This window comes from Lathyrus oleraceus, chromosome 6 (genome assembly GCF_024323335.1).
Source record: "Lathyrus oleraceus cultivar Zhongwan6 chromosome 6, CAAS_Psat_ZW6_1.0, whole genome shotgun sequence".
Lineage (NCBI taxonomy): Eukaryota > Viridiplantae > Streptophyta > Magnoliopsida > Fabales > Fabaceae > Lathyrus > Lathyrus oleraceus.
The window spans coordinates 454,278,662-454,301,664 of NC_066584.1; the positions used below are offsets into that span (position 1 = coordinate 454,278,662).

The 23,003-nt window shown below is 35.8% G+C and overlaps 1 protein-coding gene across 1 annotated transcript; it reads left to right on the forward strand.

Moving 5' to 3' along the window:
* Window positions 1-10,152: 10,152 nt before the first annotated feature.
* On the forward strand, window positions 10,153-12,731 carry LOC127097493 (sugar transport protein 13). The gene is made up of 4 exons (XM_051035992.1): window positions 10,153-10,695; window positions 10,815-11,262; window positions 11,362-11,653; window positions 11,861-12,731. The coding sequence occupies exons 1-4, from the start codon at window positions 10,563-10,565 to the stop codon at window positions 12,482-12,484; spliced, it is 1,497 nt and encodes a 498-aa protein (XP_050891949.1). The 5' UTR covers window positions 10,153-10,562; the 3' UTR covers window positions 12,485-12,731.
* The last annotated feature ends 10,272 nt before the right edge of the window (window positions 12,732-23,003 follow it).

The window sequence follows — 23,003 nt, forward strand, 5'->3', positions numbered from 1 at the left end:
CAATGAGAGGAGGCACTAACATGACTGTGCTAGATGCCGACATAGAAGTAGGCGCATACCCTTCAAGCACAAAATTGGTGGCATTCCCCAAGGGAATCCAACTGGCATAGCAGGAACAGACTGGCTAGTAGTAGCAACAGGTACAGATGGTGAAACAATCTTTGAAATAACAATCCTCAAAGAAGGAGGAGCTGCAAGAGGCAGAGTTGGCTGGTTCTGAGCAGCTATCATAAATTTTATTAGTGTCGTAAGTCTGGAGATCTCACTCTTCAGCTATCTATTCTCTTGCTCGAGGTGTTCCATTCTTCTCAAATGATTAGCTCAAGTGTTGTAATGGTGAGTCAGCTTGGCTGATATACAGAAGAAGAACTGATAAGACACTCGGCGGAAGAACCCTGTTATGCAAATGATGCATGAAATGCAATGTTTTGATTGTTTTTAATTTTAAGGAATATATAAAGTATTATTTGTAAATATAATAATAATCAACAATAATAATTCAATTGACCATAAAATCTCTTTTTATTCATAATTTTTTTGAAAGGATTACACTGAGTATAATTTCAGAAACCAAAATACAAATACAAGAGAAAAGGAAACTATCATCCTAAGGATCCCTGGAAACTGCATCAGAAGATCTAGCCAAAGGAGTATATTTCCTGCGGATGCACCGAATCTTTGACCCAAAGGATGTCTTTATTTGAGCCTTCTCGAGGACAAGCTGATCAACTATCTTCTTCCAAGCACCGAAAGGCTGAGGCATACTAGAGGAAAATAAATCCTCTGGCTCTCTCTGTCTCTTCACTGGACGCTCTTCCAAAATCTCAGTAAGTGCATCTTTGTCTTTCGACTCGAGTTGCAACTCTTCATGCTTTCGGTTCAAAGCATGGAACCGCTCTTCCCATATATTTTTCTCTTACTTCATCTTGGCAAGTGCGTCTTCCAACTCCTCTACATCTTGGTTATGGAGAGTTGATGGCTCAGCCACAACCAAAGACATAGATCTTTCACAAGTGTACGACATCTTCAGCTCTAAAGCTCTCTTCTTCACCCAAATAGTGTAAGCTTCCAAAGCTACACAATTGTATGGACCAAGCTCGGATCCTCCTTTCCTATGCACATTGTGCCAAGCATGTACCATCGTTTTCTTCAAATGTTAGGGATATTTACCCTCATGATAGAAAGCAGACGTCTGGGGCAAGTGTGAAATAAACCACTTGTACAGAAGAGGAACACAACACATAATAGTCCCACCGCCTTTAGAATTCCTTAAATGCAGAGAGAAATACATGTCGCTCAACAGAGTAGGAACAGGATTTCCAATCAAGAATATTCTAATGGCATTAACATCAATAAAATCGTCAATGTTAGGGAACAAAGCTAAACCATATAATACCTCCTTTCTTCACCAATATTCTAATGGCTTCAAAAGCGTTAATGCTACTGGCTTGAGCAAAAAAAATATCTTTACCAATGAGGAACTCAGAAGTCAACCCAAGAATACCTGTTTTCTTCACCAAGTGAGCATCAATCTCAGATTTCTTCAGATTAAGAGCTTCAGCTATGACATGAGATCTGGGAATCTCCTATAATCCACTGAAAGGTACTTTACTAGATATGAGCATACCCAAGAGATGGGCATACTCCTCTAACGTGGGCATAAGCTGGTAATCAGGAAAGGTGAAGCAATGATAGAGAGGGTAATAAAACTGCACCAAGCACTCAGAAGTCCTTCAACCATATCAGTAGATAGCATGGACAAAAGCTTCTCATGACGTTTCTTGAAATCCAATGGATCTAATACAAAGGATGACAATTTCCTTAATTCCTTCTAATCAGGACATCTGAAACTGTACTTCTTAGCGTTCCTTCGTCCACAATCCATGGTCTGAAAATATTCGCAAATAAGACCTTAGTTTCCTTGTAATTTTTTTGTTGATGAATGTTATGATGCGTATGTATTCATGAATGCAACAATCATAAACAAGGGATCACACATAAGGCAAACATAAACAAAGGTTAATAGATGGATCAAGTTATCATCAAGATCAATCATCCATTTTGGTGGATTATGGTTTTCACCTTATCAATACCCAAGTTCCATTGATATTGATGAGACTTGATCAGATCAACTGAGAATCAAAGGGTTTGTTGCGAGTCACGAGCATGGAGTCAGGTTAAGAATCATCCCAAAGGAGTGTATTAAGGATAAAAACCTATAGATCATGTTCTAAAAAGTTCCCAGAGTCTTGATCTCATCTATCGGATATTATAGATTATGATGACTGACTCATCAACCCATAATATTCTTAAGAGAAACTCGTCTGAGTGTAGTATCGCGTAACAACTGTTATCAAGTCTACACTTGAACAATCTCTGCACTACGTTATAAATAGGCCAAGTTGGGTTAAATGTTCTATGGTCATCAGCTTCTCAGACTCCTAGGTCATAAAAAGTAATGCCTATCCACGATTAACTCGTGTGACATCAATAATTCCAAAGGGGTCTCCACTGAGTAGATGGGTCTCAAGCTAACTTGTTAAGGACTACTTCACACAAGTTGAACATGATTATACCATCCTCCTATGTTAATTGCACTCAAGTTCGGGTTAAAACTTATCTCACCACACAGAGATCACCAAGCACAACAGACATATTATATCACACAAACAATATATACAAACAACATTAAATATAAAAATATATACACATAAAAAAAAGTAGGCTAAGCCCACTGAGGACTACCCCCTAGCAGAGTCACCACTTAATTTTTGTAGCGGTAAATTCGTGACCATCAAGCTATGGATAAACTTGACGTCAGTAAAACCAGAGTCGCCACCGCGCTTTTATTGTTTCCAAAGGAAAAGGGAAAAGTACGAATAAAACCCAAAGATAAGAAGTTTTCAAATCAAAACCAATAAAATGCCAGAGATTACAGGTAAGGGGGTTGGTTACACGGAGGGAAGATGTTAGCAGCCCAAGTGTCCTAGGTACTCCTATGGAGCCCTTTTTTGTGTGCATATATTTTTGGTATTAAAGATGTTTGATAAAATAAAAAGTATGGGGATGAGAAAAAAATTAATTAATTATATTTTTGTGTTTGACAAGACCTTCGATCTTATGCCTACGTACCAACATAAAAATGAGGGATAAAAACCCTGTAGTTCGTGGTAAAAATTTCAAAGAAGTTGGTGAGTTGATTTTAACAAAATGTTTAACAAGAAAAAGGGTCATTAAAGGACAAAGATTTGAATGTGGTTGTTAGTTATTTTTGTCTTTTGAAGTTTAAGTCAATATGATTAAATTTATTTACAAGTCTTATTTAAGAAAGAGTTTAAAAAAAGTCAATGGCATAAGGCCAAAGTTTCTAATCATTAAAACATGTCTAAGTTTAAAATCACAAGCAAAGAAAGTTTTTGAAAAGAGGGAGAGATTTTGAAATTAAAAAAGTGGGAGGAGATGAAGAGACTACCCTAAGCAAAAATTAAACGTTAAGAGTTGAAAAGATCTGACCAATGGGATGCAATCCAGTAGACATGAATGTCATATAGAAACTCATTTTCCTTTGGACTTTGACAAGCAATAAGCAATAAGAAATGAGAAATATCCAAGCATCAAGGGAAGATCAAGGTATCAAATAAAGATAGCCATATCATTCAAGCAAGCAATCCAATAGCTAGAAGTCTTCAACATCTTCCAATGTATCAGATGAAACATTCCTTGATCAACTCAGAACAAACATCAGATATAAACAATGATGACAATATAAACATTAAGCATAGAGACATAGTAGCAGATGAATCAAAAGGGCATCCAAGGTCTTGCATCAGATGAAGGCTCAATCAAAGATAACTCAGTCTTAGATGTTGTCATTGGCCATGTTCTTTAGCATATAAATGTTGCCTGGTTCTAAGTCCAAAAATTCATATTTGGTCCAACAGTCCAACAAATGTTTTAGGGTTTTTGTTGTTATTAGGTGTTTTAGGGTCCCAGGACCATAAACAAAACAAAGGCAAACAAACAATATATACAATCACAAGATATGGCTCAAATGAGCAAAGTGAAAATGACTTGAAACATAAACAAGTTGCCTGAAATGTAAATGGAAATGAATGATAAAGGTACTTGAAATTTAAAGTGCATAAAGTAAATGACTTGAAAGTAAAGCAATATTAATAAGATTTAGTCAATGGTTAGTCAAATGTTAGTGATGAGTTTTAATTGATTAAGTCATTCTTTGGAGAACACTCAACCATTCATTCACAAGTACGAATCCTTAAACCAAGACCTCTTCCATGAGAAGGGCTCCAACTTGGATAATTCAACAAGTATGTCAGTAGCTCTCATGAAAGGAAAAAAGGTCAAGTTTCCACATAATGCCATGAAGAATGGGAGACTTACAATCTCACTTACTAGAATGTTATGCCTTCTTGATCAAATATAGCTCTATGTTAAGCAATCGTAATTGAACTTATGTAGAAGTCACAACTATTTGAGGTCGGGCAATAAAAATATAGGTGTTAATGCATGTTAGAGATTTGGTACAAATAACCAAACTCCTAAAACATACCACACACTAAAAGAAAATGGGAATGACCTATCTCAGTCATACTTGTATTATTCATCTGACACAAGGTCATTGATGAATCAATTAGCATTTATACATTAGAGAAATCATTGGTCAAATGAGGGAATGGGGAAGAATAGGGATGAAGATGAAGAGGGAAGGGAAAATAGAAACACAAATTGATCATGAGAGGAATTTCATCTGATCAATACCATCCATTCATTTTGGAATATGAAATATACATTTCATCAATCCCCTAAATCCAATGGTTTTGATCAAACAAAATTCAAATCAACCATGACCAAGGCCTAAACAAAAAGTCAAACATCACAAGACCATAAAAATGGCTCAACATAATTTTTAAACATTTAATCAATTAAAAGTGAATTAAAATACATTTTAACTTGGAAAAAACCTCAAATCCCTTCAAAAACACCAAATAAATGGTTAAGGGATTTATCCTAGGTCAAACAAGGTCAAAGGACCTTAGACAAAAAATTTCATGATTTTTGGAAAGTTAGAAGAATTTTAAAACTATTAAAAAGATGCACAAAAACATTTAATTAGCTCTTGATGACAACATGAAAGTTGTTTGGAATTTCATAAAGAGTAACTTTTCTCTTGGCATCATTTTCATATAATAAAGATTGTAGGAGATAGGGTCTAGGGAACCCTAGATTTGACCAATTGACTTTCTCTGATCAACCTCCTTAATCCAACTTGCAAACTTGTAGTTCTTGTCCTCTATGGGGATCATGGAGAATCATATATGCTTGATATGATGTATAATGAAATATCCCTTGAAATATTTGACCAGTTGTTGAAGAAACTTGTTGAGGAGGTCACACAAGATACCCAAATGAATTAGGGTTGCCAAGACAAACAAGCTTCAAACCCTTGATGTATTCTTGATAAAAATAACAAATAAATAACATGGGGATCCATATCTGATTTCTAGAGCCAATGTGAACCTTTCCTTGATTGGTCTCTTGCACTGAGGGTCTCAAACCCTAGATGTGAGCTTGATAGGGCATAGATTGATGCACACACTACCTACAAAAGAAACAAAGTTATACTAGATATATTTTTGGTATTTTGGTTAATAAACAAATAAAAATAAAGTTTGATACAATCAAATATGCTTGGTGATCTCTCCCAATACAAACCCAATGAATGAGGGGTGAGGAGGATACCAAGGTGTGATCCCAAAGCCAACGCAAATGATGAGATAACATGGGGGATCTTAGGATCAAAATTGGGGTTTTACATTATCTACTATTTAACTATGAGTCTTTTCATACATAAACTAATGATGCTTGGAAGGTGAGTTTATTGGCCTTTGATTTTGATTCTCATTATGAGTTTTATTCATCACTATTTTTGGCATCATGCAGACAACTCTTGCTGGTGTTTTAAGAAGGGAGCAAATAGCATAAAATTCTATTAGGCAAAATGATGCTTAGGTTTCGTGAAGAAAAAATTCTTCGATTGGAATTTTGAGTTGTTGGTTCTATTACCACATATCAATTTTTGCAAGAAAATAACAAAACACTTTTTGATGAGATTTAGTAACTTTAGGCAAAAAAAATCTAGTAAGTAATAAATTTCTTTAATAGAATCACACTCTTAACTTCATTATCTGAATTCTTTTTGCCTAATTTTTCGGTATATCAAATATTTTCATTATTAAGCATTGTTATTTGTAAACTTGCAGCAATCAAATATATTGGTACATTGAACTTTTCACATATGCAAATTCTAAACTTTGTTGCAAATGATAAGGTTAAGAGCCATTATAATTTTTTGCATACTAAACCTCTTATATTTGTTGTCTTAGAATTTATGAATTTATGAGAAGTTGGCTTCCAGTGAAAATATGTTGCTAATCATGTAAGCTTATTTGCATCTAATTACTAGAACTACTATATTGCATATTGTTTCTTATACAACTAATTACTAGTGTTATATTGCATATGTTTTAGTTTTATACTATTAAGCACCACTACAAATGAGTAAATGGATATTTCAAATCTGATTGAATAATAAAAGATACTATTATTTAGATTGTTAAAAATAATATACAATGAAATATGCTATGTTTCATGTGTTAATGGCAATGGAGCCATAATCTTTTTTCATAAAATGTACTATGTTTCTAAATTTTGTTATGGATTTTGTCAAGTGTGATTATGTCTCATGTTATGTGTAGGTTTATTCACTTAATGATATGCTAGTTTGCATGGTGAAACAAATGAAGAAAACTTACATTAGAGGCTGATTTTCAAGTTAAATTTTTTGTTTTGCTTAATTAGGTAGATTATTATTTTTATTAGTATTTAGTTGTAGAGAAAAATTAGGCATTTTCAATCATAGGATGATGTTATTGAAAGGTGATGCTATTGTAAGAATATATGGCCAGTTTACAAGATGTATTTATGCAATTGTAGAGGTCAAATACCTCCTCAAATTAGATTTAAAACCCCTCGCTATTTAAGAGTGCTTATTGTAGTTCGTTTGTCATACATATTTTGACTCATATTTTTAAGAAATGCTTTGTTGTCATACCACATAGATCAAACTTAACATTTTTCAACAACATTTAATTGAAAGGATCAAGTTGGCTAAAGAAACTAATATTTAGGGACCAATTTGTAAGGTTTATTATCTAAGGGATTAAAGTGATGTCTAAAATTAAGTTAAAGGATTTCATAACTAATTAAGCCTTGAATCAATGGAGTTTACATGCAAAATGATGGTGATTTAAGATACTAATTAAGTGCGGCAAGAATAACAATGCAAAAAAATTAAATAAACTAAAATAATTCATATTTAATCAATTTTGCTCATGGAGGTTCAAAACGCTTTAAACTCTTGATTTTGAATCAATGAAGTTTCCATGCAAAATGGTGTTGATTAAGATACTAATTAAGTGTAGCAAGAATAATAATACAAATAAAATTAAATAAACAATAAACATTAAAAGCCTACATAAATAAAGAAAAATAAAAAGTGACTTGAAAATTAAAGAGAAATTTGTGCAAAATTTTGCATTTTTCTTCTGAGTGATTCTTTGTGAGATTTGTGAATGAGAAGGGTTTTACTTATAAACTCTAAAAAGTATATGTTTAAAAATTATGAAAAAGAGGTGAGAATGATGTGATTGCCTTCTAGAAACTTAATTAATTAAATAATGAATTATGATGTAATATTTACATGGAATATGATGTAATATATAAGAGATATTTCAAGTCTTCTAGAAATATTAATTTTTGTTTTATGATGCATGCAAATAATTAATAAAATTCAAATGGATACTATGATGATAAATCAAATGATCAATAATTTATTTTTCAAAATGAATAATGAAAAAATACAATTTTAGTCAATTTCTTCAACATATAAAATATTGACTATTTTACTATAAAGAATGATTATGGTGACTTTATTTGATGATAAAAATGCATATGGGTAAAAATGTAAACTTTGACAAATGCACATGTATCAGATGAATGCACTAAAGTGATCAGCGTGAAATAAACTTATAGAAAACATATAGTTTTTGATCAAATTTTAAAGTAAAAAAGGCTCGGTTGAAAAGGCTTAGGCTTATCAAAATGCAAAAGAAGTCGAAAAATAAAACGAGCACGCCAGGTTTAAATTACACAAACCATAGATTAATAAAACTAACGTCTGCAAACTCGATCTCGAAATTTTCCAACCGTAAATTTTATGTACATTTGATAATTGATTTAACCGGTCTGTCTGTACAACCGAAAATTTATTTGGACATGCAGATGATGCAGAAGTCATGATGTATATATTAATTTATTGAATGAAGGGAAAACTTGGAGTATGACACCGTCAAATGTGGCAATCGGTGGTGGCTTGAAATTTTCTAGAGCCTGATCATTCCAGATCTCTTATGTTAATGGTTGAGTGTCAATAGGATCCTCCAAACCTTCGTCCTCTGGATGGGTGTGTTGTTGATTTTGTAGCATGGTGTGAACACCGCCTTGCAATAATTTGTTTTGTTGATGCAAACTCTCCACGGTATCGAGCAGCTCTTCCATAATAACTTGTAGTTCACGGTTGCTGCAGCTCGCCATGGTCATGTAAGGACGGCGAATGCGTTGATCACAATTTTGTGCAGTCTGGAAAAGTTTTACCTAAGTCTTAGAGTGGGCGCCAAAAGTTCCTATACTGAACACCAATTTGATAACTCCTTTGATGCGTGTCAGACAGGCCCACAAAAAAGTCATAGTGGTTGAATTTTCTATATTCTTTCTCACTTGTCTTTCTCTCTCAAGTTTCGTTTGCTTATATAATATGTGTTCTTGATGATGGGGTTTAGACAACTTTGAATACCCATTAATGCAGATGTTTGTTTATTGTGTGATTTGGGAAAATATTAAAATGTTCTAACGCCATACTCTTAAATGTTTATAAAGGCGTGCATGGGTGTAATGAAATTCCTCCCCAAGTCGATCTATGGGTGTAACGCCAATCAAATATGGGCGAGATATCTTCGAGTTAACCCCTATGTCGGGATGACCTATCCGGGATGTACACAGTCCCCAAAGCGTGAGGCCCAAAGGGACGAAGCGCTTAAGAATGATGCATTTTATATCGCCATATCCCGGACTGACACATTCGTGATGTACATAGTCCCCAAGCGTGAGGCCCAAAAGGAAAAGCTCTTAAGGACGGTACATTCTATATCTCCATATCCCGGGTTGACACATCCGGATTGTACATAGTCTTCCAAACGTGATGTCCAACGGGATAAAGCCCTTAAGGGAAGTGCATTCTATATCGCCATATCCCGAGCTAACACATTCGGGATGCACGCAGTCTCCCAAATGGAAGGTCCAAAGTGAGAAAACGCTTAAGGACAATGAATTCTATTGAGACCTAATAAATCCAATATTTTATTGAGACCACAAATATTTGAGGCAATGTGTGGTGAACTTTGTTTCACATAAGGCAATCCTGATGCACCTGCTTCGCATATGGTGCAGCAAGTCATTTTGCTCTCTGGACCGCCATTATTAGACTCCCAGACGATACAAAATATTTTTATTTTAAATTCACATTTAATTATAAGAAGAAAACAAATATTCAAAAGTTAATAAAGATTAGGCACAATCAATTAGTGGTAATAATTTTCAATTGAATATGCTAAGATGTTAATCCTTTCCATACGCATAATTCATTCCCAAATCTAAAATCTCGTTTCAATGGCAATTTTTTTTAAAGGGTTTTACCAAGGTTTTTCTATTTTTAATAAATTTTGATAACTCCATTATTTTAAGCATCTCTCAAATTTATAAGTTGCTACAACTATTACAAATATAATAAATATATGCGGTACAAATATCAACTTGGTACATATACTTCATCATTTTACAAATATTCATTCTTTAAATGTAAAACATTATAGCACATGCCACTTGAAATCCAATTTTTTTTTATTATTAAAGAAAATATTAATTTTGTGTGTTCTAAACAGTATATGTTTGGTTCTGTGACCAATCCAGACTTGTTCAAACTTAGTTGTTGCTGTTGTTTGTTTCAATCTTTTGTTGAATAGTTGTCCTAGCTCTATTGCCAATGATTATTTTAACAAGAAACTGAATGAAAATGTTAGCTATTAATAGCTATAACAATTTACTTTTATTTTTCAACCCATCCATCCAATAATCTAAAGACATGGATCTGTGTTTTATGTTTCAACATCCTTCTCTTATCTCTTCCGACATTATTGCACTCCAAACCTCTTGTGATATGTATATATATATCTACATTGTCAGAACAGAAACTTCATCCAAAAGTCTCGTGATCATCCATTAATCTATAATCTCATTCAATATCCTTGTTCCTCCTGCAAGGCTTGAATGTCCTAACAATGAATGGTTAATCAAGGATTATCTTTCATTCATGCAAGTTGAAATCACATTAAATTAATTCCATAAGGTTGATCGTTTAATCAGTAATCATGGCTGGTGGAGGATTTACAACAAGTTCAGATGATACAGTTTTTGAAGCTAGGATCACAGGTGCTGTCATTATCTCTTGCATAATGGCTGCTACCGGTGGTCTTATGTTTGGTTACGATATTGGCATTTCAGGTACACTTACTATATATGTAGCTCCAACAATTTAGGTGTCTGGTATCTGACATTTGTATCACTGATAGTGACACTGAAAGAGACACACGTAGTTATTTAATGTGAATGTATTAATGCAGGTGGTGTGACATCAATGCCTAGCTTCTTGGCAGAGTTTTTTCCGGACATATACAGAAGAGTACAACAACCTGCTGCTGAAAGCAATTACTGCAAATATGATAATCAGAAGCTTCAGTTGTTCACATCATCGCTTTACCTTGCAGCTTTGGTAGCTTCCATGGTTGCATCTCCTGTGACAAGACAGCTAGGAAGGAAACAAACTATGTTGCTAGCTGGAGTTGTTTTCATTGTCGGCACTGCCTTAAGTGCCTTAGCAGGAAGCCTTATTCTCCTAATTTTGGGAAGAATCTTACTTGGTTGCGGTGTTGGTTTCGCCAATCAGGCAGTGCCGGTGTTTCTATCTGAGATAGCACCAACGAGAATTCGCGGTGCGCTTAACATTATGTTTCAGCTGAACATCACCATTGGAATTTTCATAGCAAACCTTGTGAACTGGAAAACAGCACAGTGAGTTTAATCTGACTAATGATCTTGATGATAACATTCTAATAATAATGAATTGGAATTTCTTGAATGGAATGTGATGAATGTTTATATGGAAAACAGAATAGCAGGTGGATATGGATGGAGAATATCATTGGCTGGAGCTGGTGTTCCTGCACTTATGCTAACAATAGGTTCACTCATAGTGGATGATACTCCTAACAGTCTCATTGAAAGGGGTTTTGAAGAAGAAGGGAAGGTCGTGCTAAGAAAGATCCGTGGTGTCGAAAACATTGGACCAGAGTATGAAGATATTCTTAGAGCCTGTAAAGTGGCTAAAGAGGTCAAGAGTCCCTTCAAGGACCTTATGAAGTCCCACAATCGTCCTCCATTGATCATTGCCATTTTTATGCAGGTCACTACTCAATAACTATACTCTTAACCTTTGTGCGTAGACCATCTTACACAGCCTCAAAGACAGACATGTTCAGAAGCCGAACATGGTTTGGTTTGGTCGAACAAACCAAGCCAAACCAGTTTGGTCTGATTTTATAAACATTGCTTATAATATTTGTTAATCTATCTATAGCTAGTCTGATAATTTTGTCTGATTTTGGTAAAGGTGTTCCAACAACTCACGGGTATCAACGCAATCATGTTCTACGCACCAGTATTGTTCAGCACCTTAGGATTTCACAGTGATGCATCTCTATACTCATCCGTGATCACAGGAGGTGTGAACGTCCTCTCAACCTTAGTGTCAGTCTATTTCGTCGACAAAGTTGGGAGAAGAGTGCTTCTATTAGAAGCATGTGTACAAATGTTTATCTCACAAATTATAATTGGAGTAATCCTCGGTATTAAACTCCAAGATCACTCAGATAATTTAGACAAAGGCTTTGCAATGTTGGTCGTGGTCATGGTATGCACATTCGTCGCATCTTTCGCATGGTCGTGGGGTCCACTCGGATGGTTGGTTCCCAGTGAGACATTTCCTCTAGAGACAAGATCAGCTGGACAAAGTGTGACAGTGTTCACAAACATGTTGTTCACCTTTATTGTTGCACAAGGTTTCTTGTCCATGTTGTGTTACCTTAAGTTCGGAATCTTCTTGTTTTTCTCTGCTTGGATTCTTATTATGGGCATCTTCACTGTGTTCTTGATTCCGGAGACAAAGAATGTGCCCATTGAAGACATGGCTGACAAAGTTTGGAGACAACATTGGTTCTGGAATAAATATATGTAATGAACTCAAAGGAAATCAGTGTCACTTCGAATAAAGTTCAAGTTTGATTTCAAGTTCAAGCAAATAAAAATGGAGTTTTCTTCACTTTAGATTATCTCTAGCTTTTTTGTTGAGAGATACCCAATAATGCTGTAAAATGATCATCCATGTACTAATAGTGTGAAGTAAGCTTCCATGTATTAACTAATTATATGGAATAATATTCGATGTGATTCAACTCGTTTGAGTTAGAATTTCGTTTTATCAATTTTTTTACATTCTTGTTGTTTTATACTTTGACATGCAAGGTAGAAGTATGCAACAAGTAGCATGCAAAAATATGGTTAACTGAACCATATACCTAAATTGAATTGTAGTGAATTAAAAAATTGAACAATTTAAATAATTAAAAAATTGAGCCACATATTAAAATAATTCAGTTGACCAAACATAAATTTAATATTAGTTTAAACCATTTAACTAATTAGTTTAAAAAACATTATTTCAAAATATTTTTTTAAATTTAAAAAAAAAGTTTTTTTTTTAAAATCAAGAAAAAATATAAAAAAAATTTCAAATAAAAAAAATCCAAAAATAATTTAAAATATTTTTTTTTAAAATTAAAAAAAAGACTTAAATAATATTTTAGTTTCTATAAGTTGATATGTTTTTCTTTATTTTCATCTCTGTATCTTTTTTTTTCTGAAAATAATCTCTGAATATTAAAATCTTTTTGATTTTATTCCCTAAAGTTAAAATCCGCATAAAATTTGCGGATTTTCTTGCAGATTTTAATTTTAGGGACTAAAATCAAAAGAAAATTAACATTTAAGGGCTTTATCCAGAAAGAAAAAAAAGATACATGGACAAAAAGTAAAAACACGTCAATTTACAGAGACCAAAAGACTATTTAAGGCTAAAAAAATTAATTTTTTAAAATTAATTTTATTTCTAAAAAAATGTTGAAAAAATTTGGTTATAAAAGATTTCAAAATATAAATCCAGTTTATAAATGCAAACTCATTATAAACTAGTTTACAAATACAAACTGATTTTAAACTAAACTAAAACCATTTTAATGATTAATTATATTGTTATTGAAAATTGAACTGAACTATTAATGTGGTTTGATTCAATGTAGTTCATGAACCACAAATACCTCAAAGCTACAACATAACTTGCCTCACATGAATATAGAGTTACAATCCCTTACTTCTTCGAACTCCCTAAAATTGGTGTTGCTCTAATCATGAGCAAATAACCTCTTGTTATCTTTCTATCATCTTAATCACTACTCCAATTTTAGCCAGAATAACCACAGACTTTGGCCTCCATCCCAATGCTTTGTTGATGTGGCATGAGTATTCCATGGTCTGTTGTACATCTAATGTATCTCAAGATTATTTTTATTGTAAGTAAATGACATAGTTTTGGTTTCTCCATGTATCTACGAATCAATCCCACACTATGACAAATCTCTAGTGTTATGTTGCAAAGATATCTTAAAGAGGCAATGATCTTCTTATATAATATGCATCTACCAGCTCATCGTCTGATTCCTTCTTCATTTTAATGTTATTGGTCTCCATATATATAATTATAGGGTTGCAATTGCTCATCTTGAACTTCCTCATTATGTCCTATCTATATTTCTTCGGATGTGAGAAAACTCCATCCTTTGTGATTATAATTTCCATTCCTAGGAAGTATGACAAGTTTCCTAAGTCTTACATTTCAAACTCATTCTTCATGCTTGCCTTGAATTTTGCTAATTCACCTTCATTAGAACATGTGACTAATAGATCGTCCACATACGGGCATATGATGACTTGATCTTGCTCACTGAACCCTCTCAAAGACACTTTATGTTTTGATGTGTATTTATGGAAATCTAGCTTTAGCAAGAAACTATCAATCCTTTTGTTCCATGCTCTAGGTGTTTGCTTCAGTCCATATAGTTCCTTTTTTAGCCTTTACACCATTTCTTCTTGGATTTAATCTCTAAACTTGGTTACTACTTCACATAGACTTCTTCTTCTAAAGGTTCATTTAAAAATGTTGACTTCACATCAAGTTCACAAATCTTCCAAACTCTATATGTTGCAATGGACACCACAAGACTTATTGTTTCAAGCCTATCCACTTGTGCATAAACTTCATTAAAATTAATTCCATGTTTTTGAAGAAACTCTTTTTCCACTAGTCTTTCCTTGTACTTGAAAATTTCACCATTTGGAATCAACTTACGCTTGTAAAATTTCCTCAAATCTATAGTTTTCTTACCCCTGTGTTTGACCAGTTCTCAAGTATTTCTCTTCTCAATGGCCTTGAGCTCTTCCTTCATTGCACCTTGCCAATTATCATTTGTCGTGGCTTATTTGTTATCAACAAGTTCTGATTCAACCATCATGGTTTATTCAATAGTTCACAATGATCTCTTATGTCTTGATTAAAAAATCTTCATAATCACTTAATCTAACTAATTGAGTTCTGATTCTTGTTTATCTCCTCACTTTTTGAGGTTATGTAGTCTCAATTTCGTGGTCATCTCCTAAAGTGGTTCTAATGTGGCTTGAACTTTCACCTTCTTGCAATAGACTGGATAAAACTTTCAACCACTTCCAACCTTGTCTCTCATGAAACTCCATATCCCTACTTGTCACCACCTTATTCTAATTTGGTGAGAATAATTTGTAGGAACATGTGGATAGATAACCAACCAAGGTCATGGCTTGACCTCTATCTTCTAACTTCTTTTTGAGTTGCACAAGGACATGTTTGTAGCATAATAAGCCAAAGATCTTGAAGTATCCAACACTTGGTTTCAAGCCATACCAAGCTTCATAAAGTGTCTTGTTCTTCAACTTCTTTGTTGGACATCTATTAAGGAAGTAGATTAAATTGAGGTAGCCTCGCCCAAGAAATATAACGCCTTGATAATTCTTATTGTCATGTTTAAAGTGCTCATCGATGTGTTTAAGGAGTTTTTACTTCAAGCTCAATTCCTTATTCTTCATAAAATCGAGCAAATTCAGTTGAGGTTGAAGGTGAGAAAAATTCAATAGGGGGTTTAAATTGTGTTGGCTTTTTCTTGAACTTTTTCTCCTTTTTCTTTTGATGGATTTCAAATAGATTATGAACACCTAGTTCAGAGTCTAACTTAGAAAGGCTTGATTAGCTTTTAAAGGTCCTTATCATATTCTGAACCAGAATGTGACTTGCAATATCAGAGTTGATAGAAGTAGAATATTAATGAGCAGAAGAAAGAAAGGTGAAAGCAAATACACAAATAGTTATCATGGTTCCTCTCATAAATTAAGAGTAGTCAAGTCCACGTGTACTTCCAAGGGATTTCCATTATAACCAAACTGATTACAAATGACCAAACATACAAGCAAGAGACTTATTTGCTTATAAACAAGAGTATAAGACTTCCTTTCTCAAACACACAAGTCTGAGAATTTCTTACTCAAGACCACAAGCTTAAGACTTTCGTGCTCTAGCAATCAAGCTAAATACTTCCTTTTCTCAAACAAGCAAGTCAGATACTTCAAATGCTCAAGCACTAAAGTAAGAGACTTCTGACTCTAAAACAAACTATTAAGAGATTTGGGTAACAACTACACTTGATATAAGATTAGAGGTGTAGAAAAAATACAACTTAGAAAGGCTCTAAGACTTAAGAACTTATACAATATACAAGTGTTAAGATGTTCTAAGTCTAACAATTTTGACAGGGTAACTTCTCTTTGATTATTAAGTTTCAGAGTTTGTAGCAGTGTGTTGTATTGAAGCTTGATAGTCTTCTTCTTCTGATCTTCTGCTTCTTATATAGAGAGGGAGAAAAGATACGTTGAAGAATTTCACCAAAAGTTTGGTTACCCTTTTTACTTGATTATACACATCAAGCAAACACTTTTCTACAAAAGGAGTTATCCGTTGAAGCTCGTGCACCCATGAACAGATTTTTCCTTAAGTCTTCACATGATCAAAAAGTTATCTTATCCTGTCAGAGTTACCTCGATTGAAGAGACCCGACTTCAGAGGCTAACTTTCTTTAGATTTCACTCTTCAAAGGCTAATCACATCAGAGTCCACTTTGAAATTCTGGTGTAGTCAGAATTCAGATGTTATCCACCACGACTTGACATCTGATCTAACATTGTAACTAATACAGCAAGATAGTTATTAACCACTGTACTAATATGCACAGGTTCACAGATGTCACGACATCTCATTCTATGTCACCCTAGAATGTATGAACCCCTGGTTCTGTGCTTCAGGAAGAAAGACTCAACAGAAGTCAAACCTAGCACTCACTTCAGTTGTTTTCTTCCATAGTTATCAGCATGATGTCTTACTGTTGATTTGAACATCATCTGTTACAGCATTACAGGTTTACCTTATTTTATAACTGGCACAATTATAACATGCAAAAGGTAAAAACACAAGTAATTGTTAACCCAGTTCAGTCCAACATGACCTACATCTGGGGGCTACCAAGCCAGGAAGAAGATCCACTATTAGTAGTATCAATTCAGAGTTAAACTCCCCCGTTTACAACTCCTCACTTAATCCCTACCCAATGCAATCTATACCTAGGAACTCCTAGATAGAAACCTCCAGTTTCCATTCCTATCACTACAAATACAATGTAATGTGCAAACACCTTGAACTTGCTTCACAGCTTCATTCAAGAACATAATTACTCTTGCCTACAGGCTTTGAGTAACAAACACTCTCAGGTTTACCACTGAGAGACACATGGTAACCTTCCCACAGATTGGGAGGTTTACCTTACACACACCCCTAAAAATTCATTCTAAGAGGCTTACAAAGACTAGATTACAATCAGCTATTTATAACCTAATCACCCAAGTGGATTTGGGCCTTCAGAAATCGCAGCAAACTTCTCCTTTGCTGTTACAACATCAGCAGCAACTTTCTGCTACAAACAAGGTCTTCAATCTTTTAGTTCCTAAAATATCTCCAAATTTAGTTCCTAAAATATCTCCATATTTAGTTCCTAAAATATCTCCACATTTAGTTCCTAAAATATCTCAAGACCTCCACAAATAATGCCACATAGGATTCTAACTAATTTCCACATATTAGTGTGCTAACAAATAGGCTATTTGTTAGGTTCCTTAATTGTAGCTTGGTTGTTGGTTTCCTGGATTTTCTCTAAGCTGTTGACTTCCTGAAGAATAGCCCAAGAAAAAGCTGAAACAGAAAACTGCACAACCTACAATTTAGCATATGCTGTCAGGCATGAATGTCACGACATTCAGCTTGACATCAAGGTCCATATGCTGAGTCTGTTTTTCCAGAAAACAGACTGTACAATTTTGCTGACCTGTACAGGATCAAAATGACCATACTACAGTAACAGCTTACATTAATAAATGTCAAAGTGTCCAACTTAACATTTACACATTTGGCCTTAAGTTAGTTCTGTTATTCTCTTGAAGAACAAACTAAGTTACATGCTGAAGTATAGCAGAACACCACTCTGCCTAATCTTCAGTAGCTGCTGTCAATGATGAATGTCACAACATCCAGTTTGACATTCAGTCAGTAGGCCTTATGCCAGGTCTGGTTCTTCCTTGATAACCAGACTGCAAATGCATACTAAGTTCTAACAGAACTTCTGTTCCTTAGTATCTGTTGACAGGTATGAATGTCACAGCATTCAATAATCCTGTGTTAGCTAGTCCTGCAGTAACTACAATGTAGTCACATATACATGTCATGACATCAGTCAAGACATTAGTGTTTTACCATATAATGCAGCCAATTAAACACCTACAAACTCCCCCTTTGGCAAATTTTTGGCTAAAACACTTTGATCCCCATAACAGAGTTCATGGCAGCGGAATACTACTAGCTAATACACTCAGAGTGGCAGCACACTCACACACATGGAAGTTAAATAAAAACTTCGCATAGCAGCACACACATGTTAGAAGTTGCACCTAAACTTCAACATCAGCTGCAGGGGGGAATCTTCAGATCTGTCATGAGAGTCTGTTGTAGAGACCCACTCTGTTTGTCAGGGGTATTGGTGGTTATTACTCCCCCTTTTTGTCAAAAATGTTGCCAAAGCCAGCAACATAGCCAGAGCACACTGACAGAGTTCCAGACTTGGTTTTACTTCACAGTTTCAACCAAGTTCACATCCACTTGATCTTGCTTCACAGCTTCGATCAAGTAATCACCCACTTTTGCTTTACAGTAGGTACAGCCATATCAGATTCCAAGACGTTGAGTCTGACATCTTGATCCACTCCTGCATGAACACTTTCTTGAACTCCAGCAGGCACATAAGATATCTTATGTTAAGACATCTTGTGAATACTCTGTCCTTTTTGTTAACAAGGCAAACTATCAGCAGTTTAAACCACATAATAGTAGTTTAGTCAGCAGCAGGAGCAAAAACAATTACTAGTTATGGCTACTAGTAATACACACATGCACAAGGGTACTTCTTCTCCCCCTAAATCTGTGCATTCATCAAATAACAGCTGCTGTAACTCCAGCACCTGTACCAGCCAGAATGTCCTACTGGCATATGCTTCCATATTGTCATGACATCCGGTCAGACATTCTTCTGCTCACTCAGCCTTGACACATACCAACTTTATCCCACTATCTAACAGGTTTCCAAACCTTGTTATCTGAGAACACATAGACCACAAGCTTGATGATTACTTGCAGTGCAAGGACAGAACTCCCCCTGTCATGAACAACCCATTCTCCTCTTGAAGCTTGGAGATCACACATGGGCGTATCCAACATCCCAAAGTTGGACCTTCACATACTTCCTGATTCAAAGAGACTTCAGACCACTTGATGAATGGAAAACATAAGACGCATCTTCATGTCTTCAAGAGCACACCCTCTGTTCAACCCTCTTAGCTGAACACATTCACACTCTGTGTCAATCTCTCTTCTAACCAGAACAGAAGACCACTTCACAAGATGTTCTAACATCAGCTGGGACATCCTTCATAACAGGACAAGGCACACCATCTGATAGTCTTCAGATATCACTGAGTCACCGGGTTGATCAAGAAGAACCCAGACATACATTGGGACATATACATTTTCATCCCATTACAAGAGATAATCTTCCATAGATAGCTCAGAACTCCTACCACAAGCTCCAAGGGATGAATAGAAAACACCTCCTTTAGTCTTCAACTTACTACTTTTCTGCTCAAAAGTAATTTGTCTCAGACTTTCCTCAAGAATAATCAGCTGCCATATGGATTATCCTGATTCTTCGAACTCACTCCTGAGATAGACCAAATGCCACTGGTTGATTACCTCCTTCATGAATCCTCATATGAAAAGGTCAAATGCTGCTTTTTGACCTCCCCAAGTTTATCAGACTTCTCCCAAAGATATTCTGACCTTCCAAGTGAGACTTGAACTTCAAGCTTTTTGAAGTATCCAATCTACAACCCTGTAGACCTTTCTATCTCAAGTTGATGTGCCACTTCACCAACTAAGAATCTGATGTTGAACCAAATGTCACAACATTGTGTTTTGACATCCAGCTGTTGAATTCAGCTCCTTCTTCTGCCACTTGAAAGAACTTCCTCCCTTCACAGAACAAGAGTTCAATGTTCTCATAGACTTGATTGTGGAACCAAGTTTGAGTAAACAACCTCCTTCCTGCAGGTTTGCAGTTAAGTCATCCAAGCTCACACCTTGATGAATCCCTGCTTCTTCTCCAAAGACATCAGACACTCTGATGTATGAGTCTTCAGAAGGACCAGTTAGAAACTAACCCTTCAGCTCTACCAAGGATTCCACATCCTAAGGCAAGGCTGTTTCCATGATGTCAAGACTGCTGCCACTTGTTCTTGACTTCACAGTGTGCATAAACTAATGCACTTCCTTACCTAGATCAGAAATAAACTGATCCAAGTAACCACCATCAAGACTATGATGTCTTCTTCTTCTTGTACATACCAAGGCTGAACATGTTTCTTGCCAGGAAACCTTTTCAGAGATCATATGCTTTTGCTGCCACCAAAGAGATAGATCATAAGCCAATGTACTGTCCTTCCTGTGATTCTGCACAGGGTCTTGAAGAAGTGATGTTCCAACATCTTTGAGAACATCAGTTATCTTGAGCTCCAAGGATAATCAATTAAACACTTGCACTTGGCACAAGTAGACATTGATCTTAAATCCTTTCCCAATCATCCCTTCAGATACTTCCACCATAAGAATACTTTGAAAATACTCTTCTTGTGTCAACATCTTCTGCTTGCAAGCACCTAGACAATTTTGAAAGTCTTCCCAGATTAAATTCACCCTTAGGAATGAGAGAGATGAATTCTTCCTTGCAAATGTGTCACACAACCACCAGAACCCATGTGACACAGGTCAACAGCCAACCAGACCCTAGGCTGACCAGACTTGAGGAGGTTAACCAAAACTCCCCCTCAACTTAACAATCATGGATACTCCACACCAATATCCATGCATTGTACACATATGTCTCAACATGACATACACTATCCCTACCAGTGGCAACTAACTCCTCCAATCAGACTCCAGCTGACCATAAGTACTAGTGAGACACACAATACCAGTCGATAGTAGTTATGCATTGCCAGGGCATACTACTTCAACCAACCTCTGAATCTTCATATTCTTACTCCTTGACAGAACTGCCACTTCTGCACGTGGTGTTTGAATAACATGATTCATGGTTCCAATCCTCGTAGATGATACAGCACTCAGGTTACCCCATTATTGATTGCTAACATCCAGGGGACTTGTCTTCCAACACAGCATAGTACTTCAGGGAACACCTATCCAGCCCTGCTCAATCTACAGGAATATGCCAAACAGCAGGAGATTGCACACTGCCACATCTCAACCAGCTCAACTTTTAGAGATCAGACTTCTAAAGGTGACCTTCTTGAGCACACATACAGTTGACCCTTCCCTTGTCAACTTAGCACACACAGATGTCTCCTCTTCCAGGTCAGGAGTAGGTTCCAAACAGAAGTATCCCTTTGTTTGATACCTAAAAACATCTGCTCTTCAACCAGTAGCTGCATACTTGTTGAACAACATGTTCTAACATCGCATAGAACATCAGTTCCACCTCCTTGGAACAAACCTTCCTTGAAGGTCTTCAAGGTCTTCATACACCCTACTCAAGTGAGTAAAAGAATCAGTGATTAAGTGATTCTTACCATCCTGAAGTGAGAACGTCATGATGGGTGGACTTGAGGGGACTCAAGTATCTTTGACATCTTCAGTAGATTATGATGAGATCTTGAATACAACAGCCTTACATCCACATGAGGGGAAACAACATCAGAGTTTGAGTTTTGCCAGGTATTATGCAGCGGAAATCATAATACAACTCAACCTATGAACACACACTTCACCAGATCAGCCTCCAAGACCATACCACGTTTGAATGTGATTCAATACTGGCACAGCTGTCCCACACACAGGCCAATTGCCACCCTCCAGAGACAGGTACACACCATTCCTGTCATGAACAGTCCATCCACCTACTTCAAGGGACCATTCAGGGAAAGTACAGAACCTTTCACAGGTTCCAACATTAGTACTACCATAACTCCTTGCAAGATACCAGAAAGTATCACCCATGGATCTCATCCAGAGACAGAACAGGATGCCTGCTCTGATACCAATTGAAATTCTGGTGTAGTCAGAATTCAGATGTTATCCACCACGACTTGACATCTGATCTAACATTGTAACTAATACAGCAAGATAGTTATTAACCACTGTACTAATATGCACAGGTTCACAGATGTCACGACATCTCATTCTATGTCACCCTAGAATGTATGAACCCCTGGTTCTGTGCTTCAGGAAGAAAGACTCAACAGAAGTCAAACCTAGCACTCACTTCAGTTGTTTTCTTCCATAGTTATCAGCATGATGTCTTACTGTTGATTTGAACATCATCTGTTACAGCATTACAGGTTTACCTTATTTTATAACTGGCACAATTATAACATGCAAAAGGTAAAAACACAAGTAATTGTTAACCCAGTTCAGTCCAACATGACCTACATCTGGGGGCTACCAAGCCAGGAAGAAGATCCACTATTAGTAGTATCAATTCAGAGTTAAACTCCCCCGTTTACAACTCCTCACTTAATCCCTACCCAATGCAATCTATACCTAGGAACTCCTAGATAGAAACCTCCAGTTTCCATTCCTATCACTACAAATACAATGTAATGTGCAAACACCTTGAACTTGCTTCACAGCTTCATTCAAGAACATAATTACTCTTGCCTACAGGCTTTGAGTAACAAACACTCTCAGGTTTACCACTGAGAGACACATGGTAACCTTCCCACAGATTGGGAGGTTTACCTTACACACACCCCTAAAAATTCATTCTAAGAGGCTTACAAAGACTAGATTACAATCAGCTATTTATAACCTAATCACCCAAGTGGATTTGGGCCTTCAGAAATCGCAGCAAACTTCTCCTTTGCTGTTACAACATCAGCAGCAACTTTCT